Source organism: Syngnathus scovelli, chromosome 13, assembly GCF_024217435.2.
Source record: "Syngnathus scovelli strain Florida chromosome 13, RoL_Ssco_1.2, whole genome shotgun sequence".
NCBI lineage: Eukaryota > Metazoa > Chordata > Actinopteri > Syngnathiformes > Syngnathidae > Syngnathus > Syngnathus scovelli.
In genome coordinates this window covers 6,850,731-6,878,386 of record NC_090859.1, presented here as the reverse complement: position 1 = coordinate 6,878,386, position 27,656 = coordinate 6,850,731, and the positions used below count along the sequence as shown (strand labels likewise).

The 27,656-nt window shown below is 48.7% G+C and overlaps 1 protein-coding gene across 8 annotated transcripts in view; it reads left to right on the top strand.

Annotated features, from left to right (window-relative positions):
• Nucleotides 1-1,429: 1,429 nt before the first annotated feature.
• The window catches only part of LOC125979185 (uncharacterized), a 34,410-nt gene continuing 8,183 nt past the window's right edge, over nt 1,430-27,656 (top strand). For 3 of the 8 annotated variants that reach the window (XM_049737130.1, XM_049737129.1, XM_049737127.1), the window contains exons 1-75: nt 2,005-2,038; nt 3,077-3,294; nt 3,933-4,045; nt 4,183-4,304; nt 4,375-4,437; nt 4,513-4,668; nt 4,746-4,840; nt 5,760-5,874; nt 5,952-5,996; nt 6,687-6,907; nt 6,974-7,086; nt 7,277-7,398; nt 7,469-7,531; nt 7,610-7,765; nt 7,846-7,928; nt 8,389-8,506; nt 8,586-8,630; nt 8,702-8,869; nt 9,128-9,238; nt 9,307-9,408; nt 9,608-9,816; nt 9,883-9,995; nt 10,181-10,302; nt 10,375-10,437; nt 10,511-10,666; nt 10,779-10,867; nt 11,337-11,457; nt 11,531-11,566; nt 11,645-11,812; nt 12,044-12,163; nt 12,242-12,352; nt 12,422-12,454; nt 12,792-13,012; nt 13,123-13,235; nt 13,406-13,527; nt 13,593-13,655; nt 13,782-13,937; nt 14,018-14,100; nt 14,566-14,680; nt 14,760-14,810; nt 14,882-15,049; nt 15,323-15,433; nt 15,502-15,612; nt 15,742-15,950; nt 16,023-16,135; nt 16,307-16,431; nt 16,504-16,566; nt 16,649-16,804; nt 16,912-17,000; nt 17,139-17,259; nt 17,345-17,380; nt 17,459-17,626; nt 17,850-17,969; nt 18,047-18,157; nt 18,227-18,259; nt 22,731-22,951; nt 23,062-23,174; nt 23,347-23,468; nt 23,539-23,601; nt 23,729-23,884; nt 23,966-24,042; nt 24,504-24,618; nt 24,698-24,748; nt 24,820-24,987; nt 25,176-25,286; nt 25,355-25,465; nt 25,595-25,803; nt 25,876-25,988; nt 26,163-26,284; nt 26,357-26,419; nt 26,501-26,656; nt 26,764-26,852; nt 26,991-27,111; nt 27,197-27,232; nt 27,311-27,478. In XM_049737130.1, the coding sequence (XP_049593087.1) occupies nt 2,020-2,038; nt 3,077-3,294; nt 3,933-4,045; nt 4,183-4,304; nt 4,375-4,437; nt 4,513-4,668; nt 4,746-4,840; nt 5,760-5,874; nt 5,952-5,996; nt 6,687-6,907; nt 6,974-7,086; nt 7,277-7,398; nt 7,469-7,531; nt 7,610-7,765; nt 7,846-7,928; nt 8,389-8,506; nt 8,586-8,630; nt 8,702-8,869; nt 9,128-9,238; nt 9,307-9,408; nt 9,608-9,816; nt 9,883-9,995; nt 10,181-10,302; nt 10,375-10,437; nt 10,511-10,666; nt 10,779-10,867; nt 11,337-11,457; nt 11,531-11,566; nt 11,645-11,812; nt 12,044-12,163; nt 12,242-12,352; nt 12,422-12,454; nt 12,792-13,012; nt 13,123-13,235; nt 13,406-13,527; nt 13,593-13,655; nt 13,782-13,937; nt 14,018-14,100; nt 14,566-14,680; nt 14,760-14,810; nt 14,882-15,049; nt 15,323-15,433; nt 15,502-15,612; nt 15,742-15,950; nt 16,023-16,135; nt 16,307-16,431; nt 16,504-16,566; nt 16,649-16,804; nt 16,912-17,000; nt 17,139-17,259; nt 17,345-17,380; nt 17,459-17,626; nt 17,850-17,969; nt 18,047-18,157; nt 18,227-18,259; nt 22,731-22,951; nt 23,062-23,174; nt 23,347-23,468; nt 23,539-23,601; nt 23,729-23,884; nt 23,966-24,042; nt 24,504-24,618; nt 24,698-24,748; nt 24,820-24,987; nt 25,176-25,286; nt 25,355-25,465; nt 25,595-25,803; nt 25,876-25,988; nt 26,163-26,284; nt 26,357-26,419; nt 26,501-26,656; nt 26,764-26,852; nt 26,991-27,111; nt 27,197-27,232; nt 27,311-27,478 (8,632 nt within the window). In that variant the 5' untranslated portion in view covers nt 2,005-2,019. Of the gene's footprint in view, nt 1,700-2,004; nt 2,039-2,743; nt 2,991-3,076; nt 3,295-3,932; nt 4,046-4,182; nt 4,305-4,374; nt 4,438-4,512; nt 4,669-4,745; nt 4,841-5,759; nt 5,875-5,951; nt 5,997-6,686; nt 6,908-6,973; nt 7,087-7,276; nt 7,399-7,468; nt 7,532-7,609; nt 7,766-7,845; nt 7,929-8,388; nt 8,507-8,585; nt 8,631-8,701; nt 8,870-9,127; nt 9,239-9,306; nt 9,409-9,607; nt 9,817-9,882; nt 9,996-10,180; nt 10,303-10,374; nt 10,438-10,510; nt 10,667-10,778; nt 10,868-11,336; nt 11,458-11,530; nt 11,567-11,644; nt 11,813-12,043; nt 12,164-12,241; nt 12,353-12,421; nt 12,455-12,791; nt 13,013-13,122; nt 13,236-13,405; nt 13,528-13,592; nt 13,656-13,781; nt 13,938-14,017; nt 14,101-14,565; nt 14,681-14,759; nt 14,811-14,881; nt 15,050-15,322; nt 15,434-15,501; nt 15,613-15,741; nt 15,951-16,022; nt 16,136-16,306; nt 16,432-16,503; nt 16,567-16,648; nt 16,805-16,911; nt 17,001-17,138; nt 17,260-17,344; nt 17,381-17,458; nt 17,627-17,849; nt 17,970-18,046; nt 18,158-18,226; nt 18,260-22,730; nt 22,952-23,061; nt 23,175-23,346; nt 23,469-23,538; nt 23,602-23,728; nt 23,885-23,965; nt 24,043-24,503; nt 24,619-24,697; nt 24,749-24,819; nt 24,988-25,175; nt 25,287-25,354; nt 25,466-25,594; nt 25,804-25,875; nt 25,989-26,162; nt 26,285-26,356; nt 26,420-26,500; nt 26,657-26,763; nt 26,853-26,990; nt 27,112-27,196; nt 27,233-27,310; nt 27,479-27,656 lie in introns of those variants that run through there. The other 5 variants (XM_049737132.2, XM_068652729.1, XM_049737128.1 and 2 more) reach the window with 5 other exon arrangements.

Sequence of the window (27,656 nt, the reverse complement as noted above, 5' to 3'; positions counted from 1 at the left end):
TTATTGGGGAATTATTAGTGTACAGAAGTATTATGCAACTAAATGAAAAACAAAAATGTTCACACATCATTTGTTTATTGTCATCTGTTTAAGTGAGAATAATAATCAAACAACTCAAAACATTTCTGACAATCCCCCCCCAAAAAATCAGTGACCAATACAGGCACCCTTCTTTTCAATAACCATAAGCCTTTCATTCATGGAGTCTGTCAGTTTCTTGATCTGCTGACAATCAACTTTCTGTGTTGCAACAACCGCAGCCTCCCAGACACTATTCAGAGAGGTGTACTGTCTTCCCCCACTGTAAATCTCCCGTTGGAAAAGGGCCCACAAGTTCTCAATAGGTTTTAGGTCTGGTGAGGAAGGGGTCCCATGTCATCATTCTTTCATCTCTAAGGCCTTCATTGGCTAGCCGTGCAGTGGAGTACTTCGATGCATGCGCTGGAGCATTGTCCTGCATAAAAATCATGGTCTTCTTGAAAGATGCTGACTTTTCCCTGTACCACTGCTTGAAGAAAGTATCTTCTAAAAACTGGCAGTAGGTTTGGGAGTTGAGTTTGTGTCCATCTTCAACCCGAAAAGGTCCAACTAGCCCATACCAGGACTCCACCTTGCTGGCGTCTGAGTCAAAACGGAGCTCTGTGCCCGACACTGATCCAGCCGCAGGCCCATCCATCTGGTCCGTCAAGAGTCACTCTCATCTCATCAGCTCATCTTAAGTTCTGTCTTAAGATATGTCTTGGCCTTGTTTTGACCTTTCAATTCGTGCCTCTTGTTTAGTGGTGATCGGGTTTCATCTTTTCTTACCTTGGCCATGTCTTTGAGCACAGAACACCTTGACACTCCAGGTAGGTTGTAGTTCTGAACTATGACAACACTAGAGGATAACGGGTTCCTGGTGGCTTCACCTTTGATTCCTCTCGAATCTTTTGCAGTTAATTTACCTCTTTTTTTAACACATTTCTTGCAACCCTGTTGACTATATGCAACAAAAAGGGAGACAATCCCCTTGGTAAAACTGTCTAGGACCGCCAGTGCCTTTTAAGAAGACATTCCTTCTGTGGAATAGACCTGCTTGCCTGCATTAGGCTCCCGAGCCCAAAATGTGACATGTCACCATGCTCATTGCTGCTCGGACACAATTGATTAGAAATTGTCAGCTGATTTAGTGACCCAAAGTGTGTGCTCTTTCTGTCAGCCAACGTTGTCATGAGCTGAATCCACTTTGACCGATGTCGAGTAAAAATTACTTTTACGCATTACTTGGCTTCAGCTTGAGACGTAGGTTTAAGTGACCATGCACAGAGGTTGTCCCTCTTTTATGCTTGCTTCCCCTGTTCCTCATCCCGAATAAAAGTGGTGTCAAAAGTTTGGGCGAAGGTGGCCAAAATAATATCGCGTTACCGCAGCCAAAGACGTGCGCACGTAAAGAGCGTCTCCGCGGTAACGCGCTCTTCCTAAGGCGCGTGAGTCACGTGGGTGGGGGCCGAGCAGCAGGAGCAGGAGCAGCAGCAGCAGCAGCAGCAGCACCGGAGCAAGCGCCCGTTCGGCGGCCGTTACCTGTTTTGAGCGGAGCTAGTGTGTGCACCTCATCGTGATATCTGCGTTCAATAGCCTCTCTGGTGGCCTTCCGTCACCATGATGGCCCCGCTGGCCCACCTGGTTTGCGTCGTATTGATCATGTACAGCTGCGCAGCTGGTGAGTACTTTGAAGAAAATGTCCAACTTGCGAATGTTGTATTCTTACTATAACTTTGGAAGGAGGCATTTGGTTCGGATTGCAGTGCGGATCCGCTGCTGGGTTAAAAACTGGACCGACTCAGGAAGCTGGGTGAATTTACTATGGGATGTTTTGGCATTTTTGGAGTTTTGTATAAAAATGGATCGTTCTGCGCGAAACAGTTCGGTCTGGTTTGTAACCTAAATTCGGTCCAATCTTTGACCCAAATTGAGTTGTTAGAGTGGATGTTCTTGACGTCACTTAACTATTTTTCTGATGCACGTAAACCTTGTGGGTCAATGTTTTTTCTTGAGTCATGTGAGTGCAAACTGTCTTTTTATGTTGTACATTTTTAACAAGCTGATTGATTGCGAGACACAATGGGACATTGTATCGTATCCAGTGTATACAGAGTATCACTTTCCTTGAAAGGCAGACGCCCTCTTTTTCTCCTCACATGCACTGTCGTGAAAATAAGCAAATAGTCAATTTTGTACTTAATAGTAATGAAGATGTCCGTTCTACATTAAAGTCGTACAACATTGTAAGGATAAGTACAAGTGATCAAATCTCTCTTTACCACCTTTATATCTAATAGGACGTGCAATATTGATCCAACTGAAACAATTACAGAAAAGAATATCATATGATCCACTTTGATTTTAACCTTGCACTTTTATTTGTCCATCCCTCCAAACAAAATTTATTTATTCATTGGTGTTGCCTTCTTGTTTTATTTTTCTTGTGTTGTTTACTTGATGTGCGTTGTGAACTCTGTCTTGTCACCGTGGGATAGTGGGAAACGTAATTTCGATCTCTGTGTGTGTCTTGGCATGCGAAGGAATTGACAATAAAGGAGACTTTGACTTTGAAGAGCAGAAGGACATTGTTCTGTCGCTTTGTTACAACAAGAGGCGTGACTTGTCAACACGTCTTCCTTTATTGCAAATGTATCTTTTGGCAGTCGATGAAAAAAAAAAAAAGTTTGATGTGGAGTTTTTTAGACCGGTAGCGTCATCGTGTGGGCAGAACTTGAGTTAAAAAAAAAAGAAAAACTTATTTCTCCGAGCGGCAGAACGACAGAATTGGACTGAATCTCCTCCGTTCAGTTCTTGAAATTATTCAGCATATTGAAACTGGTCATCCTCTGAAAAAATGTGCCTTGTTGATATTTTTGTGACGCTATTATTTCAGGCTAATAGCCCTAAATTCCCAAGTCCTTTGTAAGTCTTGTCAATGGTGGATTGTCAGTCATGCAGGTGACAGTTAGGTGGCGTGCATTCTTGCTTGTTTGCTGAATTTCTGGTTTTTACCAAGAGTTGAAAAATGACCATGGCAACTTTGATGGTTCATCAGGTGTAACCCGTCATACGCCATGTGACACAGACCACGGATGGAATTCTCACGGCTCCAAATGCTACAAGAAGATAGACACAACTAACGGTTGGCGGGGAGCTCGTCACGACTGCCTCTGGGAGGGCGGCGACCTGGTCTCCATCACCTCCGAGGAGGAGGAAAAGTTTGTGAAGGAGCAAATGGGCGACAAGCCGTTCTGGATCGGACTCTCCAATCTGGTGAGACGGAAACGCAAGCGGCTGTTGTATGGAGGTAGACTGGGGTCAAACGTTTTGAACTTTGCCCTTAAAATCCATTTGTTTTAGTTCTTACGTTCTCTGAGAGCGCTCTCTCTGTCTGGGCAGTGGTTCCAATTAAGCCTTCCACTTAAGCTGTCCTTTGTGATTCCACGCCCCGCTCAGCGAGCACCTCGCCCCACGCCAGATTTGGGATTACAACTGAAAAAGATTTGAACCTGAATAAAAAAGATCCCAATCTGAAAAAACAAGAGTTGAACCTGAAAATAATGCGAATCTGAATACATGCAACTGGAAAAAAGATCTCAAATCATGAAAATGAATTGCGGTGAAACCTGAAAATAAATACTTTATTCCAAAATATTACCAAGGCGAACTCCAAAACACTTTCACACAAGTGTTTTGTTTTACTACGTTGTTTTGTTTTTCTAGTTTTAAGATCAGCTCGTTTATTTTCAGATTTAAGTTTCCCTTTTTTCAAGTACATACGAGTTTTGTTTTTTCAAGTACAAAGCGTTTGACCCCAATCTTCAAGGGATATTTAATATCAAATCCTTTCGATGAAGCATACTGTTGGCGAGCTTTTGGTACGCCATTGACAACGGGATTGGTTTCGGCAGGTCTGCGACAAGGACCATTGTAAGTTATTCGAAGAGGGACAAAAGAGACTGACCTGGTCCGACACCGGTGTGACCCCGACCTACGCTAACTGGACCTCAAACCAAGGCGGAAGGTAAGAAGATCACATCTTTGCATCCTGTGTCAGATGGGATGCACGTTATCCGAGGACGTGAACGAGGAAAAAAAAAAAACACCAAATTGGCCCGTTTGTCTGATGTGTGTCTCAGTTTTCATGCCTTTTCCCAACAGCTCCGACAATGAATCCTGCGCGTACGTCAACCAAGGTGTGCACGAAGGGAGTCAGCCTGGAAAGTGGAGACATGGCTCGTGCGGATCCTCATTGGCGTACATGTGCGAGCGGTCGCCCGACGGTAAATCCACACGTCCGTTGCGATGTTAGCGCTGAAAGGAGCAAAGTGCAACCACGCCGTCTTTCTGCAGACTGCCCGGACGGATGGCCGTGTTCCTACAAAGACTTGGGTTACACTTACAGTCGAGTTGAGAGTTGAGTGGCAGCGACGCTCCTTTTGACACCAGCGCCATCTCGTGGTTTCCTAATTAGTTTCTTTTGGCTTTCAGCTTCCTACTGCGACTCTGGCGAGTTCCTGTACAATGACTCTTGTTACCTTTTCGAGGGGAGACTTAAAACCTGGCAAGAGGCTGAAGATTTCTGCAAGGAAGAGGGAGGTCTCTTGGCCAGCGTCCACTCAAAGGTTGACGGCCTATTCTTGAGTGGTGAGCGCTTAAACAAACTGACGATGCCAGTTATCATCCCGCAATGTTTCACAAGTGCTTGTTCCGCTCTCCTCAAGCTCACGGTCAAGGAGGCAGCTCATCTCTTTTTTATTCTTGGCTGGGACTCAAGAAGAACAATGGCAAATTTGAGTGGCGCGACGGATCATCTACAGTAAGTGACAATGTGTGCAAGGGAGGTCTAAAAAGTTGTCACTTTGCCCCAATGAAGCTGTCATGTTAGAAGGCAAGAGTTAAAAAGTGTCATTTTAGTAGAATAGAGTTGATAGAAATAGAAGGAAAAATCTGACAAGAATGGTCATTGTTAGAGATTTGCTCACTCCAACTTATTTTGCAAGAACCAAACAGGAGACAAGCAAGTTCTTTTAGACACCTGCAGGTGGAGAGTCCATTCGTCGCTGTCTGAACAGCGATTATCGAATGAAGTCTGAAAAGTCTCCTTCCTGCAAGGGCATATTTATTAGGAGGAACAGAGTGGGGGTGAGAGTGGACAGGTTTGGTGAACCCCCGGCCTCTGGTAAGATCAGAGCAGGGGGTGTTTTACGATGTTGTGGGAAACAGAACAACTTTGATTGCTTCCTCTGCAGCTGGTCACTCAAGCAGAGGAAGCAACCACTTTACTTTACTACGTTGTGAGAGCAAGACAAGATTGGTTAATCATTGTAGTCTACATTCCAACATAACCCTACGATAAAGATAACCTGGAAAACCCTAACAGTCATCCTGTCAAATAGATTTGACTTTGACTTGTATTGAGTGATGTTACAAGTGAAAAAATGTCTTAGATTTATGAGGGATGACCATTGTAATTTACAAGGAAAAAACAGTGACATGAATTGTAGAAACAAAGTGCAACATTCATTTTACAGGGAGACATTTTTTATTGAAAAGTTCCAATCAGAAAGTTGGAAGGGGGTTGGAACATGGCAACAATTCTTATTGTGAGATAGAGCTTGTGAACATTAATTTGAGAGATTTGAATCAATGAGGTGACTTTGAAGGAATGTGGTGGGAAGCCATCCGAGCAACTGCAACACCAAACACGCTCGAGTCATGTCCACTGTCGTCCGCAGGTTGATGTCCCATGGCATCCTCATAATTTGTCAGGTGCCTGCACAAAATTGGCTATTAATGGAGAAGTTCAGACCGATATATGTAGGGACTATCGTCCATCCATCTGTCACAAAGGTCAGAAAATCACAACCTCTCATTTGCCCTTTGTCTTCTCATCGCTCTCATATTTGACCGCTCTCACCTCCTTGCAGGCAAGGCCAGAGCTTCTCTTCTGCTTCTTTCGGCGTCAGCATCAGGTGGGTGTCCCAGCCTGCAGCCCACATGCAGAATTTTGCTTGCCCTTAAGTGACTCGAGTCTCTCTTGCAGGCAAGAGTGCAAATTGCGGCTGGTGGCGGGAGAACCCCGCCAACGAGGTCGAGTGATTAATTGTATTACTGAATAAAGTAACTCGTTACCAGGGGAAGCGTTACGGTTAAAAACAACACACAACACAATACATGCACGTTTTTGCCTTAAACCTCAATCAATATTAAAATACATTTTGATATCGCCACTTGAAAATTCTTCAGCGGTCCTGTTGTGACTACTGATGAAATAAATTGCCTGGTTTATCTCTTGGGACAGTATTCTTTCAGACTAATAGCCCTAAAATGCCCACCTAGGTCTTGTCAGTTGGGGATTGTCCGCTATACAGGTGACTTAATCTGTCAAAAAGTGATATAAAGTTAAAGTCCCAAAAGTCCCAATGATCGTCGTCTCACACACATCTGGGTGTGGTGAAACTTGTCCTCGGCATTTAACCCATCCTCGTGTGATTTTGATCCATCCCCTGGGGGAGAGGGGAGCAGTGAGCAGCAGCGGTGCCGCGCTCGGGAATCATTTGGTGATCTGATAAAGGTGGCAATGCACTTCATGCCTGTTTGCTGGATTTCTGGTTTTCACCAAAGGTTGAAAAATGACCAAGCTAACTTTGCTGTTTCATCAGCATCGACCGATCATGAGGCAGCATGTGACACAGTCAACGGATGGAGTCCTTACGGCTCAAACTGTTACAAGAAGATGGAGATCCCCAACGGTTGGCTGGGGGCTCGTCACGACTGCCTCTGGGAGGGCGGCGACCTTGTCTCCATCACTTCAGAGGATGAGGAGAAGTTTGTGAAGGAGCAAATGGGCGACAAGCCGTTCTGGATCGGACTCTCCAATCTGGTGAGGCGAAAGCGCAAGTGGGCTTCCTACTGGTGCTCGAGTGACAACCAGTATTGTTTTTGGCAGGTCTGCGACAAGGACTGGTGTCAGTTTTTTGAAGCGGGAGAAAAGGGGCTGACTTGGTCCGACACCGGCGTAAGCCCGACCTACGCTAGCTGGACCTCAAGCCAAGGCGGAAGGTAGGAGAACACCTCTTTGCGTCCTGTGTCAAGCGAGATGCACGGGGAGATTTTGGAACCCCTTTCCAAACATGTGTAAAGATGTGATGAGGTATAAAAAAGCTTTTGTTTTCTTTTCATCGGGAAAGAGGAAAATAAACTCCAAATTGGCTTGTTCGTCAGATGTGTGACTCGCGACTTTTCCCAACAGCTCCAACGATGAAACCTGCGCGTACGTCAACCAAGGTGTGCACGTAGAGAGTCAGCCTGGAATGTGGAGACATGGCTCGTGCGGATCCTCATTGGCGTACATGTGCAAGCGGTCGCCTGACGGTAAGTCCACACGTCCGTTGCGATGATGACGCTGAAAGGAGAAAAGCGCAACCGTGCCATCTTTTTGCAGACTGCCCGGAGGGATGGCCATGTTCCTACAAAGACTTCGGTCACACCTACAGTCAAGTTGAGAGTTGAGTGGCAGCGACGCTTCTTTCTACACCCAAACTGCGTCGTGGTGGTTTTCTAATTAGTTTCTTTTGGCTTTCAGCTTCCTACTGCGACTCTGGCGAGTTCCTGTACAAGGACTCCTGTTACCATTTTGAGGGGAGGAATGGAACTTGGCAAGCGGCTGAAGATTTCTGCAAGAAAGCGGGAGGTATCTTGGCCAGCGTGCACTCACAGGTTGACGGACAGTTTTTGGCTGGTGAGCACCAAGACAAATTGACCATGCCGGCAATCGTCCTGCAATTTTTCACCACAAGTGCTTGTTCTGCTTTCCTCAAGCTCACCGGCGAATAGCATGGTATTCTTGGCTGGGACTCAAGAAGAACAATGGCAAATTTGAGTGGCGCGACGGATCATCTACAGTAAGTGACAATGGAGGTCTAAAAAGTTGTCACTTTGCCCTAATGAAGCTGTTACGTTCGAAGGATAAAGTTGAAAAGTGTCATTTCAGCAGAACAAAGCTGGTTGAAACTGGAAAAATCGGACAAGAATGGTCTTCCTGTCAAATAGATTTGACTTTGACTTGTATTGAGTCATGTTACAAGTGAAAAAATGACCATTGTAATTTACAAGGAAAAAAATATGACATGATTTGTAGAATTAAAGTGCACCATTCATTTTACGGGGAAACATTTTTTAGTTCCAATCAGAAAGTTGGAAGGGGGTTGTAACATCGCAACAATTCTTATTGTGAGATAGAGCTTGTGAACATGAAGTTGAGCGATTTGAATCAATGAAGTGACTTTGAAGGAATGTGGTGGGAAGCCATCCGAGCAACTGCAACACCAAAAACGCTCGAGTCATGTCCACTGTCGTCCGCAGGTTGATGTCCCGTGGCATCCTCATAATTATTCAGGTGCCTGCACAAAATTGGATGGTGCTGGACAAGTTCAGATCGATAGTTGTACTAGTGTCACTCGTCCATCCATCTGTCAAAAAGGTCAGAAAGTCACAACCTCTCATTTGCCCTTTGTCTTCTCATTGCTCTCTCATATTTGACCCCTCTCACATCCTTGCAGGCAAGGCCAGAGCTTCTCTTCCGCCTCTTCCGGCGTCAGCATCAGGTGGGCGTCCTAACCTGCAGCCCGCACGCAGAATCTTGTTTGCCCTCGAGTGACTCGAGTCTCATTTGCAGGCAAGAGTGCAAAGTGCGGCTTGTGGCGGGAGAACCCCGCCAACGACTTCTGCTACCTGATCCACGACACGGCCAACATGACCTGGAAGGAGGCGCGAGACGAGTGCGCCCGCCGCAGAGGCAACCTGCTCGCCATCACCGATTTACAGGACCACAACTTCATACACGGTAGGTCGTCCTCAGTCTGCTTCGCTTTTTGGCGCAGCTGAAGTACTTAATGAAAGAATCCATCGAGAGACCACCGACTCACGTCAACATTTTGCCGAGTTTCTGTCATTCCAAAGGATAGACCAAAAATAAGCTTGTGACCCCCGCCAACAAGGACCCAACCCAGACATCACCATCACTTCATTTTAGTTAAGCGTTTTGGACTCGCATCTGTAAGATGCTTCAACCTTGTGTTCTCTATTTACCTTTGACCCAAAGGGGTTCCGGGAAGCGGTTCCTCTTTGTGGTTGGACGCCAGCGACACCAATGTTGAAGTCGGCAGCAAGCAGTCTGACGAATCCTCACCGAGTTCCGTCCTTCTGGGCGCAAGTGGGTCTAAAACCTGGCCGATGTATGAAGGAACGAAGGAGCGCTGAGCATCTGTGGTCTCTTTCAAGGTGACCCCCCCGGGCGACGCTGCAACTCCTTACTTCATGGCAAGAGCGGCATGGAAGTTGTCGATTGTGAGAAGAAGAGAGGCTACGTCTGTAGGAGAAGAGGTAAGACGAGATGCTCGGTCGATTCTCCCCAACTTGCGTTATCAGCCGAGAGGACCAGAGTGGCAATTGTAAAGTTTGTGCTCTGATGTGAGTGGTGATGCAGGTGACGCAATTGGCTGAAACTGAATGACTTATTCTAGCAAAGAAGACAAAAACCGTTGCGTTATTACGTCAGAGTAATCCCAAAATGTTCCCTCAGGCATTCAAACATGTGAAATGACCAATGGGTGGCACGGCTTCGGCTCCAGCTGCTACAGGAAGATGGAGACCACCAACGGTTGGCTGGGGGCTCGTTACGACTGCGTCTGGGAGGGGGGCGACCTGGTCTCCATCACCTCGGAGGATGAGGAGAAGTTTGTGACGGAGCAAATGGGCGACAAGCCGTTCTGGATCGGACTCTCCAATCTGGTGAGACGGAAGCGCAAGTGGGCTTCCTACTGGTACTTGAGTGACAACCAGTATTGTTTTTGGCAGGACTGCAACGAGGTCTGGTGTCAGTTTTTTAAAGCGGGAGAAAAGAGGCTGACTTGGTCCGACACTGCTATGACGCCGATCTACGCTAACTGGACCTCGAGTCAAGACGGAAGGTAGGAAGGTCACCTCTTTGGGTCCTGTGTCGGGCAAGATGCACGGGGAGATTTTGGAACCCCTTTTTTAAATTGTGTGAGCATGCCATGAAGCACCTTTTTATACTTTTGATCAGAAAATGGAGAAAAAAAACGTAGCCCGTCTGTCGGATGCGTGTTTCGTTTCTCACGCTTTTTGCCGACAGCTCCAACGATGAATCTTGCACGTACGTCCGCCAAGGTGTGCACGTAGATAGTCAGCCTGGAAAATGGAGACATGGCTCGTGCGGATCCTCATTGGCGTACATGTGCGAGCGGCCGCTCGACGGTAAGTCTGCACGTTCTATTGATGTTGACGCTGAAAGGAGAAAAAAAATGCAATCACGTCGTCCCCCTGCAGCCTGCCCGTTAGGACGGCTGTGTTCCTACAAAGACTACGGATTCAGCTACAGTCGAGCGGAGAGTGAGTGGCAGTGACGCTTCTTTTCCACACCTGCCGTTGTGCTTCTGTAATCTATGTTTCTTGGCGGCTTTAGCTTCCTCCTGCGACACTGGCGACTTCCTGTACAGGGACTCTTGCTTTCACTTTGAGGGGATGAAGCGAACTTGGGAGGCTGCCGAGGTGTTCTGCAGAGAATGGAACGGTCACCTGGCCAGCGTCCACTCACTGTTTGAGGGCCAATTCTTGGCTGGTGAGCTTCAAGACAAACTGCCGATGCCAGCTATCGTCCCCTAGCGCGTCACAATGTCTGACACGATGCTCTTCTTGTGCTAAATTTCCTTCCTTCCTTTGATATCCTCAAGCTCACGCGCCATATGCAGGAGGAGTGCAATCCTGGGTGGGACTCAAGAAGAACAAGGACAACTTTGAGTGGAGCGACGCAACACCTACGGTGAGGGAGAAGTTAGGAGCAGTCTACAAAAGTTGTCATTTGCTTAGAATGAAGGTGTCATATCGGAAGCCAAATTCTACAGAACAATGAAAGTTAGACTTTGGCAAGAATGGCCACCATGTTACAAAAAGAGATAAAACATTGAAGGTGTTAATCAGCTGAAGCATTAACAAGGACAAAGTTATGAAATGATGAAAATGAAAGTGAATGAAGTGAAAAATCAAAGTGCAGAATTTCAGAGCTCAAGGTTAGACATTTCTGAGAATAAAATGACTGGAAAAGTTCGAGTATGAAACTCAAGTTGTGAGTTAACTGGAAGAAAATTGTCAAATGAATTCAAGTCATACTGTAAGAAAGGGTTGAGAAAATATCGATCAGTGGGAGGAAAAAAGGACTTGTCATTCTGGAGGAAATGCGGTGGGAAGCAAGCCCAAACGCACCAAAGTCACACCTGGCGTGTCGTCGGCAGGGCAACATTGTGTGGGTGCCAAACGGGCCGAAAGGGCGTGGTGGCTGCTCTGCCTTGTCGCCGACTGGTCAACTTGAGGATTGGCCCTGCACCAAAAGTCAGCCATTCATCTGTAGAAAAGGTCAGAAAATGACGACCAATCATTTTGCACTTTTATATGCTCTCTCATAACCATCCCTCTTCCTTTCTTGCAGCCATGGTCCAAGAGTTTGTTCTTCCTCCGCCGGCAGGTGGGCGCCCCACCCGGCAGTCGACATGTGGTCTCTTGTTAGCAGTTTGCCCTCAGGTGACTTGACTCTCGCTTGCAGGCTGGAGTGCAAAGTGCGGTTGGTGGCTGGACCGATCCTCCGACGACCTCTGCTACCTGATCCAGCACAAGCCCACCAAGACGTGGCAGAAGGCGCGAGACGACTGCCTCCTCCGAGGAGGCGACCTGCTCAGCATCGCCGACTCAAATGAACAGACAGTCATACAAGGTAGGCTGTCCGTCCGCCCGTCAGGTTGCCGTCAGGGCTGTTGAATTCCCCCAACATGGGCAGAGCTCCAGACCTCACATGCATGCATTTGGTTTCCTCGGACAACCGCTAATATACTTGAATAAACGATACTCCGTTCCACCAATGAACAGTCAGCGAGCCATCAGTGAGCAGAGCGCCAACGAGAATGTTTCAACCTCTTGTTGCATATTTTACCATTTACCTCCAAAGGTCTGTACACTTCTCTGTCGAGCGCTCCCGCTCTGTGGTTGGGCGTCAACAACGACATCACGAAAGACGGCAGCGAGTGGACTGACGGATCCCCGTTCGGTTACATGTTCATGGACAGAGGTGTGTCCCGAAACCCAACCGATGTTTCCCTGCGATGTTGCAGAAGAATGGAGCTGAGCATCTGTCGTCTCCTTCCAGATGACCCCGGTGACCTCTCTGGTGCATCCTGTCTTTCCTTACTCACAAGAAACGGCCGCTGGAAGTTTGACGATTGCCGCAAGAAAAGAGGCTACATCTGCAAGAAAAGAGGTAAGACGTGGCGACGCTCAGTGGATTCTCGCAACGTGCTGACTCGTGTCTTTGGCTTTTGTCTTCCAGGAATCCCGGCAAAGCCTCAGCAGCCTCTTCATGGTAAGTCTCTGAACGGTGACTTCAAACGATGCAAAACAAAAATGACATGACGATGCTTGTCTTAATTTTTACTTTACTTTCATAGCGTAAAGAATTCAGGCTGTAAGCGAATGAGGGTTATGCAAGATCAGCTCGCAGTATAGTGACTATACCATGGGTGACTATTCTATTTGCTAAATAATCATCTGTAGCAGCCTGAGTTGAAAATTTCACTTAGATATGTATTATATAAATATATTTATGCGCGATGCAGAAAAATGTGACGTGAAGGGAATGCAGAAATCTGGTTTTCATCAAAGGTTGAAAAATGACCATGGGAACTTTGATGTTTCATCAGCTTTAACCCATCATGAGCCAGCATGTGACACAGTCAACGGATGGAGTCCTCACGGCTCAAACTGTTACAAGAAGATGGAGACCCCTAACGGTTGGCTGGGGGCTCGTCACAACTGCCTCTGGGAGGGCGGCGACCTTGTCTCCATCACCTCTGAAGACGAGGAAATGTTTGTGATGGAGCAAATGGGCAACAAACCGTTCTGGATCGGACTCTCCAATCTGGTAAGTGCAGGCTGCTGTTGGCTGACGACTGGTAGTTCAGATGGAACCGCGAGCAAGTGGCTGTTGGCTCACTATTGGTACACCATTGACAATGAGTTTGGACTCTGCAGAACTGCAACGAGACCTGGTGTCAGTTTTTTAAAGCGGGCGAAAAGAGTGTGACTTGGTCCTACACCAGTGTGACGCCGACCTACGCCAACTGGGACCCGCGTCAAGACCAGAGGTAAGAAGATCACCTCTTTGCATCCTGGGTCAGGTGGGATGCATGGTGATATTTTCAAATTGCTTTCTAAAAAATGCTTTTGGGGGTGTTTTCATCAGAAAAAAAGGGCAAAACCTCCAAATTGGCACGTTTGTCGGATGTGTCTCACTTTTTCCGACTTTTCTCAACAGCTCCGACGATGAATCCTGCGTGTACGTCAACCAAGGTGTGCACGGAGACAGTCAGCCTAGCAAGTGGAGACGTGGCTCGTGCAGATCCTCATTGGCGTACATGTGCGAGCGGTCGCCCGACGGTAAGTCTGCACGTTTGACGTGATGTTTGAAAGGAGAAAAGTGCAACCATGTCGTCTTTCTGCAGACTGCCCAGATGGATGGCCGTGTTCCTACAAAGACTTGGGTTACACTTACAGTCGAGTGGAGAGTGAGTGGAGCGACGCTTCTTCTGACACCCGCAGCCTCTCGTTGTCGTTTCCTAATGAGTTGCTTTTTCGTTTTACACCTACTCCGTCTCGTTGTGGTTTTCTAATGAGTTTATTTTGGCTTTCAGCTTCCTACTGTGACTCTAACGAGTTCCTGTACAAGGACTCTTGTTATCACTTTGAGGTGACGCCTAAAACTTGGCAAGCGGCTGAAGATTTCTGCAAGGAAAAGAGAGGTTTCTTGGCCAGCGTCCACTCACCGGTCGACAGACGATTTTTGGCTGGTGAGCGTCAAGACAAACTGACTAATCGTCCCGCCATGTTTCACGACATCGTCACAAGTGCTCGTTCTGCTTTCCTTAAGCTCACGTGCGAGAAGGATTTCAACCTTGGCTGGGACTCAAGAAAAGCTCAGCCAAATTTGAGTGGCTCGACGGATCATGTACAGTAAGTGACACGTTTGCAACGCAGGTCTAAAAAATGGTCACTTATGAAGCTGTCATGTTGGAAAGCAAAACATTAACAAGTGTCGTTTTAGTAGACCACAGTTGATTCAATAGAGAGGAGAAATCTGACAAGAATGGTCCTCCTGTTAAATAGATTTGAATTTGTTACAAGAAGTCCTTTAGTTTGATGGCTTAGAATTGTGATATATAAGAGAAAAAAAACCAATAAGATTTCACCATGCATTTTACAGGAAAACGTTTTTCAGAATAAAAATTAACAGTTTAGGGTTTGGAAAGCTTCAATCTGAAACTCAGGTTAGAATACCGCAACAATTTCTATTGGTTCCGGAAATGATGAGAATGGTGAGAAGAAAAACAGATTTGAACCAGTGAGGTGCCTTTGAAGGAAATTTCGCGGGAAGCCATCTGAGCAATTGCAACACCAAACACGCTGTATCCTCTGCAGGAAAACGTCACAAAGAACCTCACTCAAAATTCAGATGACTGCGCAAAATTGAATGAGAATGGAGGAATTCAGCTTGAGGGCTGTACTGACCTTCGTCCATCCATCTGTCAAAAAGGTCAGAAAGTCACAACCTCCCATTTGCCCTTTGTCTTCTCATTGCTCTTTCATATTTGACCCCTCTCGCATCCTTGCAGGCAAGGCCAGAGCTTCTCTGCCGCTTCTTCCAGCGTCGGCATCAGCATCAGGTGGGCGTCCCAGCCTGCAGCCCACATGCAGAATCTTGTTTGCCCTCAAGTGACTCGAGTCTCGCTCGCAGGCAAGAGTGCAAAGTGCGGCTGGTGGCAGGAGAACCCCGCCAACGACTTGTGCTACCTGATCAACTCCAAGCCCACCAAGACCTGGAAGGAGGCGCGAGACGAGTGCGCCCGCCTCAGAGGCAACCTGCTCGCCATCACCGACTCGAACGAACACACCTTCATACGAGGTAGGCCGTCCACAGTCTGCTGCGCTTTTTGGTGCGGCTGAAGTGCTTGATGAAATAATCCATGCAAGTTAAATCGAGAGACCACCGACTCACGTCAACATTTTGCCGAGTTTCTGTCATTCCAAAGAAAAGACCAAAAATAAGCTCGTGACCCCCACCAACTAGGACCCAACCCAGACGTCACCCGCACTTTGTTTTAGTTAAGCATTTTGCACTTGCCTCTCTCTGTAAGATGCGTCAACCTTCTGTTCTGTATTTACCTTTGACCCAAAGGGCTTCTGCCAAGCGGTTCCTCTTTGTGGTTGGACGCCAGCGACATCATTGTTGAAGTCGGCAGCAAGCAGTCTGACGAATCCTCACCGAGTTCCGTCCTTTTGGGCGCAGGTGGGTCTAAAACCTGGCCGATGTATGAAGGAACAAAGGAGCGCTGAGCATCTGTGGTCTCCCTCCAGGTAACCCTGGTGACCCCCCCGGCCGACGATGCAACTCCTTACTCGGTGGCAAGGGCGGCATAGAGGTTGTCGATTGCGAGAAGAAGCGCGGCTACGTCTGCAAGAGAAGAGGTAAGACGAGATGCTCGGCCAATTCTCCCCAATGTGTGTCAGCGGACACATTTTTTGTCTCGTGTGAGTTTCGATGCAGATGACGCATTTGCCTGAAACTGAGTGCGTAATCCCCAAATGTCTCCTCAGTCGTTCAGACATGTGAAAGGACCAAAGGGTGGCGACGCTTTGGCTCCAACTGCTACAAGAAGATGGAGACCACCAACGGTTGGCTGGGGGCTCGTTACGACTGCGTCTGGGAGGGCGGCGACCTGGTCTCCATCACCTCGACATACGAGGAAAGCTTTGTGAAGGAGCAAATGGGCGACAAGCCGTTCTGGATCGGACGTTCCAATCTGGTGAGACGAAAGCGGTACAATACGTTGACTTTCCACTGGTACCTAAACGTCACCTGCGATTGGTTTCGGCAGAACTGCGACGTGGCCTGGTGTCAGTTTTTTGAAGCAGGAGAAAAAAGACTGTCTTTGTCCGACACCGGCGTGACGCCGACCTACGCCAACTGGGACTCGCGTCAAGATAGAAGGTAAGAAGGTCACCTCTTTGCGTCCTTTTGTTGTCAGGCGGAACACACAGCGAGATTATGGATCCCATCTGCGAATTTTGAGAGAGCATACGTATTGATGAGAAAGGAGGAAAAGCCTCCAAATTGGCACGTTTGTCGCATGTGTGTCTCCTTTTTCCCGACTTTTCTCAGCAGCTCCGACCATGAATCCTGCGCGTACGTCAACCAAGGTGTGCACGTAGAGAGTCAGCCTGGAAAGTGGAGACATGGCTCGTGCGGATCCTCATTGGCGTACATGTGCGAGCGGCCGCTCGACGGTAAGTCTGCCCGTCCGTTGTGATTTTGACGCTCAAAGGAGAAAAACTTGCAATCACGTCGTCCCCCTGCAGCCTGCCCGGACGGACGGCTGTGTTCCTACAAAGACTACGCATTCGGCTACAATCGAGTGGAGAGTGAGTGGCAGCGAGGCTGTTTTTTCCACACCTGCAACGTCTTGTTGTGGATTTGTAATCCATGTTTTTTTGGTGGCTTCAGCTTCCTACTGCGGCACTGGCGACTTCCTGTACAGGGACTCTTGCTATCACTTTGAAGGGATGAAGCGAACTTGGGAGGCAGCCGAGAAGTTCTGCAGAGAATGGAACGGTCACCTGGCCAGCGTCCAATCACTGGTTGATAGCCAATTCTTGGCCGGTGAGCGCCAAGACCAACTGACGATACCAGCAATCGTCATCTAGCACTTCTCAAAATTTGAATGCCCTTCTTATGCTAAATTTCCTCGCTTCTCTGATATCTTCAAGCTCATGCGCCAGATGTAGGAGGATTGCAATCTTGGGTGGGACTCAAGAAGAACAAGAACAACTTTGAGTGGAGCGACGCAACGCCTACAGTAAATGAAACATTTAGAGCAGTCTACAAACGTTGTCATTTGCCCTGAATGAAGGTGTCATATCGGACGGCAAAGGTTCCACCAAACACGCAAGTTACACCAAATGCGGCAAAGTCATGTTCGGCGTGTCGTCCGCAGGGCAACATTGTGTGGGTGCCAAACGGGCCGACAGGACGTGGTGATTGCTGTGCACTGTCGCCAACTGGACAAGTTGAGGACTGGCCCTGCACCAATATTCGGCCATTCATTTGTAAAAAAGGTCCGAAAATGAAGAGCACTCACTTTGCACTTCCATGTGCTCCCTCTATCTAAGAGTGCTAATGACTCCTCTCTTTTCCTTGCAGCCAAGGTCCAAGAGTTTGTTCTTCCTCCGCCGGCAGGTGGGCGTCCCACCCAGCAGTCGACACGTGGTCTCTTGTCACCGGTTTGCCCTCAAATGACTTGAGTCTCGCTTGCAGGCTGGAGTGCAAAGTGCGGCTGGTGGCCGGACCGATCCTCCGACGACTTCTGCTACCTGATCCAGCACAGGCCCACCAAGACGTGGCAGAAGGCGCGAGACGACTGCCTCCGCCGCGGAGGCGACCTGCTCAGCATTGCCGACTCACGCGAACAGGCCTTCATACAAAGTAGGCTGTCTGTCCGGTCGCAATCAGGGCTGTTGAATTCCCCCAACATGGGCAGAGCTCCAGACCTCACATGCATGCATTTGGTTTCCTTGGACAACCGCTAATATACTGGAATATACGATACTGCGTTCCACCAATGAGCAGTCAGCGAGCCATCAGCGAGCAGAGCGCCAACGAGAATGTTTCAAACTCTTGTTGGTCATTTTACCATTTACCTCCAAAGGTCTGTACACTTCTCTGTCGAGCGCTCCCTCTCTGTGGTTGGGGGCCAACAACAAGATCATGAAAGACGGCAGCGAGTGGACTGATGGATCCCCGTTCGGTTACATGTTCATGGACAGAGGTGTGTCCAAAACCCAATTGATGTTTGCCTGCGATGTTGCGGAGGAATGGAACTGAGCATCTGTCGTCTCCTTACAGATGACCCCGGTGACCTCTTTGGAGCATCCTGTCTTTCCTTACTAACAAGCAACGGCCGCTGGAAGTTTGCCGATTGCAGGAAGAAAAGGGGCTACATCTGCAAGAAAAGAAGTAAGACGTGGTGACGCTCAGTGGATTCTCACAGCATGCTGACTCGTGTCTTTGGCTTTTGTCTTCCAGGAATCCCGGCAAAGCCTCAGCAGCCTCTTCATGGTAAGTCTCTGAACGGTGACTTCAAACGATGCAAAACAAAAATGACATGACGATGCTTGTCTTTATTTTTACTTTACTTTCATAGCGTAAAGAATTCAGCCTGTAAGCTAATGAGGGTTATGCAAGATCAGCTCGCAGTATAGTGACCATACCATGGGTGACTATTCTATTCGCTAAATAATCATGTGTAGCAGCCCGAGTTGAAAATTGCATTAAGATATGTATTATGTAAATATATTTATGCACGATGCAGAAAAATGTGACATGCAGGGAATGCAGAAATGTGTGTGTGTGTGCGTGCGTGTGTGTGTGTGTGTGTGTGTGTGTGTGTGTGTGTGTGCGTGCGTGCGTGCGTGCGTGTGCGTGTGTGTGTGTGTGTGTGTGTGTGTGTGTGTGTGTGTGTGTGTGTGTGTGTGTGGTGGGGGTGTGTATAACCTCCAACCTGCTTCTGGAGACACCCCCCTGGGTGAAACCGTCTAGAACCACCAGTGCTTTGGGGAGTAACCCTGCTCATTTGACACGAGTGATCAAAGGTGATTTTAATGGCCCAATATTTTGGATGTTGTTTAAGAAAAATATGTTTGCCAATATCCTGAGTTGAATGCACTTTTTCATTGGGGTGGCCGAGGGGGGCCCTGCATCAGCTGGGGTGGCCTTATGACAACCAGGGATGTGGGGGTTGATGGTCAAGTGTACAGTCCTAATCATTTACAAAATGGAATTGTTCTATTCGACAACATTTACTTGTACAAGATAAAATGTGCAAACCATCACCTGAATTCTTTAGAAAATACTCGCATGCTCGAGAAGGCTCCGTTGCTCTGGAGCGCCTCTGCGTGTGTGTGGGCGGAGGTGAGGGGCACAGAGCAGAGGGGCGCCTATCAGTGCAGCGGCTCTGTTAATGATCACACGTGAACAGACAGCTGTTAAATAAATGCATAAAATAGCAATTCGAAGTAACTTTTTTCCTGTCGCTTTGGAGGTCCTTTTGTTGCAGCGCCCCATACGCTGCATGTAGTGCATTTTCCCCACTGAGATTTTGCCAAAAGCAAAAACAAATGAGAGCATAATTTCAGCCAGTTTTTTTTCAATGGTTTCTTTTTTCCTCTTAAATGTTGACGAGCTAGCCCATTGCGCTGATGGAATAGTGATGCGTTACAAATGTACAACTGGGCATGGGCTCTTCCTTGTGTAACTCCCTGGAAAAAAAAAAGGAGCTCCAATTGTTCTGTAGCTGTATTAAAAAAGACGTCTTCCTTTCCATAGATTGCAAACGTATATTTTGGCGACAAATGAAAATAAAAAAAGTTGAATGTGGACTCTTGACCTGTAGTGCCATCCTGTGGGCTGCACATGAGTAAAAAAAAGCAACAACAACAACACATTTTTCTCTGTCCGAGGGGCAGAATGGCAGAAGTGGACTGAATTTCCTCTGTTTTTTGACATGTGCAACAGTCCATGAAATCATTCAGCATCCTGAAGCTGGTTAATGAATGTCACGTTTAAAAGTCAAAGTCAAAGTCAAAGTCAGCTTTATTGTCAATTTCTCCACATGCCAAAGACACACAAAGAAACCGAAATTTCGTTCCCCCCTATCCCACGGTGACAAGACATGGCTCACAACAGACAAACAAGTAAACAAGTATAACAAAAGCGTGCTGAATAAATAATGAATAAATAACACAACAATAAATAAATAAATAAATAAATAAATAAATAGGAGGAGCAGAAAAAAAAAGGAGCAAGTGCGCGTACAGCAGACATTCCCGAAAATAGCGCAACAGTGCCGCACGCTACGCAGAAGGGGGTAGCGAGTTCAGGGCCCTAACAGCCTGGAGAAAGAAGCTGTTGGCGAGTCTGGTGGTGCGGGAGCGCAGGCTCCTGTACCTCTTCCCAGAGGGCAGAAGGTCAAACAAAGAGTGAGCCGGGTGACTCACATCTCTGGCAATCGAGGTTGCCTTGCGGGCGACATGGGAGGTGTAAATGTCCTTCAGGGAGGGTAGCGAAGCACCAATAATCTTACCAGCCGTATTCACTATGCGCTGCAGGGCCTTCAAGTTCTGTTCAGTGCAGTTACCACCCCAGACAGCGATGCAACTGGTGAGGACGCTCTCAATGGTGCCACGGTAAAATGTAGACAGGACTGCCTGAGGAGCACATGCACGCCTGAGCTTCCGCAGGAAGTACAAGCGGCGCTGAGCTTTCTTTGCCAGTGACGAGGTGTTTTCGGACCAGGAGAGGTCCTCACTGATGTGCACCCCCAGGAACTTGGTGCAGCTCACCCTCTCCACCACAGCACCGTCGATGATCAGCGGCAGGTGTGTTGTGTGACCCTTCCGGAAGTCAACAATCATTTCCTTGGTCTTATTGACGTTCAGCAGGAGGTTGTTGTCCCTGCACCACGTGGTCAGAAGGTCAACTTCCGACCTGTACCGAGTCTCGTCGCCCTTCGTGATGAGACCCACCAGAGTCGTGTCGTCAGCAAACTTCACTATGCGGTTGTCGCTGTAGGTCGCAGTGCAGTCATGCGTCAGCAGGGTGAAGAGCAATGGACTGAGCACGCAGCCCTGGGGGGCTCCCGTGCTCAGCGTGATGCTGGCGGAGATTTTGTCGCCAACACGCACCACCTGAGGCCTCTGACAGAGGAAGTCCAGTATCCAGTTGCAGAGGGAGGTACTGAGGCCCAGCTCGTCGAGTTTGCAGATGAGTCGCTGTGGCACAATGGTGTTGAAGGCAGAGCTGAAGTCCACAAACAGCAACCTCACATATGAGTCCTTTCTCTCCAGGTGGGTGAGGGCCGAGTGGAGGGCAGAGCAGATGGCATCCTCAGAGGACCGCTTGGCACGGTACGCAAACTGGAAAGGGTCAATGGTGGGGGGGAGAACGGACTTGATGTGCTCCATGACCAGCCGCTCAAAGCACTTCATGATGATGGGCGTCAGTGCCACCGGGCGGTAGTCATTGAAGCAGGACGGTGCAGGTTTCTTTGGCACAGGAACGATGGTGGCAGCCTTGAAACACGAGGGGACGATGGCCTGCTGCAGGGAAACGTTAAAGATGTCCGTGAAGACACCCGACAGCTCCCCAGCACAGTCCTTCAGCGCTCGACCCGGGATGTTGTCGGGGCCCGCCGCCTTACGGGTGTCAATAGCGGCAAGCGCCCTCCTCACACCGTCGGCAGAGAGGCGCAGGGGCTGCTCGTGTGGGGGGGGAGTGGACTTCAGTGGGCAAGTGCTGTTCTGGGCGTCGAAGCGAGCAAAGAAGCGGTTCAGATCGTTCAGCAGACGGACGTCGCCCTCACAGCTCCTCGGCGCGGGCTTGTAGTCCGTGATGGTCTGAATGCCCCGCCAAAGGCTACGTGCGTCCTTGCTGTCCTTGAAGTGGGTGGAGACCTTGCACGAGAACGCCTTCTTCGCTTCTTTGATGCCTCGGGACAGATCGGCCCTCGCTGTCCTCAAGCCAGCCTCATCCCCCGTGCCTTGTTGATTTTTTTTGTGACTCTATTATTTGAGGATATTTTTGGAGCAAAAAGTTTTTACAGTCGGATGCCCTTCCTGACACCAACCCAAGGGGAAATTGATTTTCTGTAGGGGTTGACTCCCTTAGCCCATTCCTCTCCCGAGGAGCCCACTGGGCAGTGGTACTATTTAACCCATAGTTGGGGGCTGGTTCGTGGGCACCAGGGCGTGTCCACACACCGGTGGGCCTGCGTGCCGCACGTCTAGGGGCCAGACCTCCTCCGAGTCCCTTGTAGTTTTGCCTGGGTCCGTGTTGTACCCAGTTACCATGTGTCGCCACGTGGAGGCACTACATAGGGCTTGCTGTTAGAGAGGCTATGTACTGGCAGGGAGAGACTTACGCACTCGGCTCTCCCGTTCGCATACTGCTAGCCAGCGGTGAGGGTTGACAGTGAGAAGTGACATACACTGGGCACTCCACCAACACACTAGACGCATCACAACAACCCGACTTGGTCTTATGAAGTCAGACACACAGTGGATGTGGTGAGGAGAGGCAGACTGCGATGGTACGGACATGTAGTGAGGAAGGACGAGAACGACTGGGTGAAGAAAGTTATGTCGTATAACGTAGAGGGAACAAGACCCAGTGGCCGACCTAAAAAGACCTGGCAGACGACCGTGTCAGCCGACATGAAGGCACTCGGCATCAACCACGAGATGGCCATGGACCGTTCCCGGTGGAAGAAAGCCATATCAAGAACCCAGTCCAACCCAGCGGCGCCTGGAAAACGGACTTTAAACCGATGATGATGATGATGATGACTCTATTATTTGAGGCTAATAGCCCTAAATGCCCAAGTCCTTTGTAAGTCGTGTCAATTGTGGATTGTCAGTCATGCAGGTGACGCAATTTGGCTGAATTAGGTGGCGTGCATTCTTGCTTGTTTGCTGAATTTCTTTTTTTTACCAAAGGTTGGAAAATGACCATGGGAATTTTGATGTTTCTTAAGCTTTAACCCATCATGAGCCAACATGTGACACAGTCAACGGATGGAGTCCTCACGGCTCAAACTGTTACAAGAAGATGGAGACCCCGAACGGTTGGCTGGGGGCTCGTCACAACTGCCTCTGGGAGGGCGGCGACCTTGTCTCCATAACCTCTGAAGACGAGGAAATGTTTGTGATGGAGCAAATGGGCAACAAACCGTTCTGGATCGGACTCTCCAATCTGGTAAGTGCAGGCTGCTGTTGGCTGACGACTGGTAGTTCAGATGGAACCGCGAGCAAGTGGCTGTTGGCTCACTATTGGTACACCATTGACAATGAGTTTGGACTCTGCAGAACTGCAACGAGACCTGGTGTCAGTTTTTTAAAGCGGGCGAAAAGAGTGTGACTTGGTCCTACACCAGTGTGACGCCGACCTACGCCAACTGGGACCCGCGTCAAGACCAGAGGTGAGAAGATCACCTCTTTGCCTCTTGGGTCAGGTGGGATGCACGGTGATATTTTCAAATTGCTTTCTAAAAAATGCTTTTGGGGGTGAGTTTTCATCAGAAAAAAAGGGCAAAACCTCCAAATTGGCACGTTTGTCGGATGTGTCTCGCTTTTTCCGACTTTTCTCAACAGCTCAGACGATGAATCCTGCGTGTACGTCAACCAAGGTGTGCACGGAGACAGTCAGCCTAGCAAGTGGAGACGTGGCTCGTGCAGATCCTCATTGGCGTACATGTGCGAGCGGTCACCCGACGGTAAATCCACACGTCCGTTGCGATGTTGGCGCTGAAAGGAGCAAAGTGCAACCACGCCGTCTTTCTGCAGACTGCCCGGACGGATGGCCGTGTTCCTACAAAGACTTGGGTTACACTTACAGTCGAGTGGAGAGTGAGTGGAGCGACGCTTCTTCTGACACCCGCAGCCTCTTGTTGTCGTTTCCTAATGAGTTGCTCTTTTCGTTTTACACCTACTCCGTCTCGTTGTGGTTTTCTAATGAATTTATTTTGGCTTTCAGCTTCCTACTGTGACTCTAACGAGTTCCTGTACAAGGACTCTTGTTATCACTTTGAGGAGACGCCTAAAACTTGGCAAGCGGCTGAAGATTTCTGCAAGGAAAAGAGAGGTCTCTTGGCCAGCATCCCCTCATCGGTCGACAGACGATTTTTGGCTGGTGAGCGCCAAGACAAACTGACCAATCGTCCCGCCATGTTTTCTCGACATCGTCACAATTGCTCGTTCTGCTTTCCTCAAGCTCACGTGCGAGAAGGATCTCAACCTTGGCTGGGACTCAAGAAAAGAACATTTGAGTGGCTCGACAGATCATCTACAGTAAGTGACACATTTGCAACGCAGGTCTAAAAAATTGTCACTCATGAAGCTGTCATGTTGGAAAGCGAAACATTAAAAACTGTCATTTTAGTAGAGCACAGTTGATTCAATAGAGAGGAGAAATCTGACAAGAATGGTCTTCCTGTTAAATAGATTTGAATTTGTTACAAGAAGTCAAAAATGTTCTTTAGTTTGATGGCTTAGAATTGTGATATATAAGAGAAAAAAAACAATAAGATTTCACAAGAAAACGTTTTTCAGAATAAAAATTAGCAGTTTAGGGTTTGGAAAGTTTCAATCTGAAACTCAGGTTGGAATATCGCAACAATTTCTATTGGTTCCGGAAATGGTGAGAATGGTAAGAAGAAAAACAGATTTGAACCAGTGAGGTGACTTTGAAGGAAATTTTGCGGGAAGCTATCTGAGCAATTGCAACACCAAACACGCTGTATCTTCTGCAGGACAACGTCACAAAGAACCATACTCAAAATTCAGATGACTGCGCAAAATTGAATGAGAATGGAGAAATTCAGCTTGAGGGCTGTACTGGCCTTCGTCCATCCATCTGTCAAAAAGGTCAGAAAGTCACAACCTCCCATTTGCCCTTTGTCTTCTCATTGCACTCTCATATTTGACCCCTCTCACATCCTTGCAGGCAAGGCCAGAGCTTCTCTTCCACTTCTTCCGGCGTCGGCATCAGCATCAGGTGGGCATCCCAGCCTGCAGCCCACTTGCAGAATCTTGTTTGGCCTCAAGTGACTTGAGTCTCGCTTGCAGGCAAGAGTGCAAAGTGCGGCTGGTGGCGGGAGAACCCCGCCAACGACTTCTGCTACTTGATCCACGACATGGCCAACAAGACCTGGATGGAGGCGCGAGACAAGTGCACCCGCCTCAGAGGCAACCTGCTCGCCATCACCGACTCGAACGAACATACCTTCATACGAGGTAGGCCGTCTACAGTCTGCTGCGCTTTTTGCCGAGTTTCTGTCATTCCAAAGAAAAGACCAAAAATAAGCTCGTGACCCCCACCAACCCAGACTTCACCCACACTTTGTTTTAGTTAAGCATTTTGCACTTGCCTCTGTAAGATGCGTCAGTCAACCTTCTGTTCTGTATTTACCTTTGACCCAAAGGGCTTCTGCCAAGCGGTTCCTCTTTGTGGTTGGACGCCAGCGACATCATTGTTCAAGTTGGCAGCAAGCAGTCTGACGAATCCTCACCGAGTTCCGTCCTTTTGGGCGCAGGTGGGTCTAAAACCTGGCCAATGTATGAAGGAACAAAGGAGCGCTGAGCATCTGTGGTCTCCCTCCAGGTAACCCTGGTGACCCCCCCGGCCGACGATGCAACTCCTTACTCGGTGGCAAGGGCGGCATAGAGGTTGTCGATTGCAAGACGAAGCGCGGCTACGTCTGCAAGAGAAGAGGTAAGACGAGATGCTCGGCCAATTCTCCCCAATGTGTGTCAGCGGACACATTTTTTGTCTCGTGTGAGTTTCGATGCAGATGACGCATTTGCCTGAAACTGAGTGCGTAATCCCCAAATGTCTCCTCAGTCGTTCAGACATGTGAAAGGACCAAAGGGTGGCGACGCTTTGGCTCCAACTGCTACAAGAAGATGGAGACCACCAACGGTTGGCTGGGGGCTCGTTACGACTGCGTCTGGGAGGGCGGCGACCTGGTCTCCATCACCTCGACATACGAGGAAAGCTTTGTGAAGGAGCAAATGGGCGACAAGCCGTTCTGGATCGGACGTTCCAATCTGGTGAGACGAAAGCGGTACAATACGTTGACTTTCCACTGGTACCTAAACGTCACCTGCGATTGGTTTCGGCAGAACTGCGACGTGGCCTGGTGTCAGTTTTTTGAAGCAGGAGAAAAAAGACTGTCTTTGTCCGACACCGGCGTGACGCCGACCTACGCCAACTGGGACTCGCGTCAAGATAGAAGGTAAGAAGGTCACCTCTTTGCGTCCTTTTGTTGTCAGGCGGAACACACAGCGAGATTATGGATCCCATCTGCGAATTTTGAGAGAGCATACGTATTGATGAGAAAGGAGGAAAAGCCTCCAAATTGGCACGTTTGTCGCATGTGTGTCTCCTTTTTCCCGACCTTTTTCAACAGCTCCAACAATGAATCCTGCGCGTACGTCAACCAAGGTGTGCACGTAGAGAGTCAGCCTGGAAAGTGGAGACATGGCTCGTGCGGATCCTCATTGGCGTACATGTGCGAGCGGCCGCTCGACGGTAAGTCTGCCCGTCCGTTGTGACGTTAAGGCTCAAAGGAGAAAAACTTGCAATCACGTCGTCCCCCTGCAGCCTGCCCGGACGGACGGCTGTGTTCCTACAAAGACTACGCATTCGGCTACAATCGAGTGGAGAGTGAGTGGCAGCGAGGCTTTTTTTCCACACCTGCAACGTCTTGTTGTGGATTTGTAATCCATGTTTTTTTGGTGGCTTCAGCTTCCTACTGCGGCACTGGCGACTTCCTGTACAGGGACTCTTGCTATCACTTTGAGGGGATGAAGCGTACTTGGGAGGCAGCCGAGAAGTTCTGCAGAGAATGGAACGGTCACCTGGCCAGCGTCCAATCACTGGTTGATAGCCAATTCTTGGCCGGTGAGCGCCAAGACCAACTGACGACACCAGCAATCGTCATCTAGCACTTCACAAAATTTGAATGCTCTTCTTGTGCTAAATTTCCACGCTTCTCTGATATCTTCAAGCTCATGCGCCAGATGTAGGAGGATTGCAATCTTGGGTGGGACTCAAGAAGAACAAGAACAACTTTGAGTGGAGCGACGCAACACCTACAGTAAATGAAACATTCAGAGCAGTCTACAAACGTTGTCATTTGCCCTGAATGAAGGTGTCATATCAGGGGGCAAAGGTTCCACCAAACACGCAAGTTACACCAAATGCGGCAAAGTCATGTTCGGCGTGTCGTCCGCAGGGCAACATTGCGTGGGTGCCAAACGGGCCGACAGGACGTGGTGATTGCTGTGCACTGTCGCCAACTGGACAAGTTGAGGACTGGCCCTGCACCAATATTCGGCCATTCATTTGTAAAAAAGGTCCGAAAATGAAGAGCACTCACCTTGCACTTCCATGTGCTCCCTCTATCTAACAGTGCTAATGACTCCTCTCTTTTCCTTGCAGCCAAGGTCCAAGAGTTTGTTCTTCCTCCGCCGGCAGGTGGGCGTCCCACCCAGCAGTCGACACGTGGTCTCTTGTCACCGGTTTGCCCTTGAGTGACGGGAGTCTCGCTTGCAGGCTGGAGTGCAAAGTGCGGCTGGTGGCCGGACCGATCCTCCGACGACTCCTGCTACCTTATCCAACGCAGACCCACCAAGACGTGGCAGAAGGCGCGAGACGACTGCCTCCGCCACGGAGGCGACCTGCTCAGCATCGCCGACTCGCGCGAACAGGCCTTCATACAAAGTAGGCTGTCTGTTTGTCCGGTCGCAATCAGAGGTGTTCAAATCCCCCAACACGGGCGGGGGTCCACCTGTGTTTGTTTCCGCTGACCACCTTTAACATTTACGCATTTAACATTTATTTCAATTTGTTTCCGCTGACCACCTTTAACATTTACGCATTTAACATTTATTTCAAATCA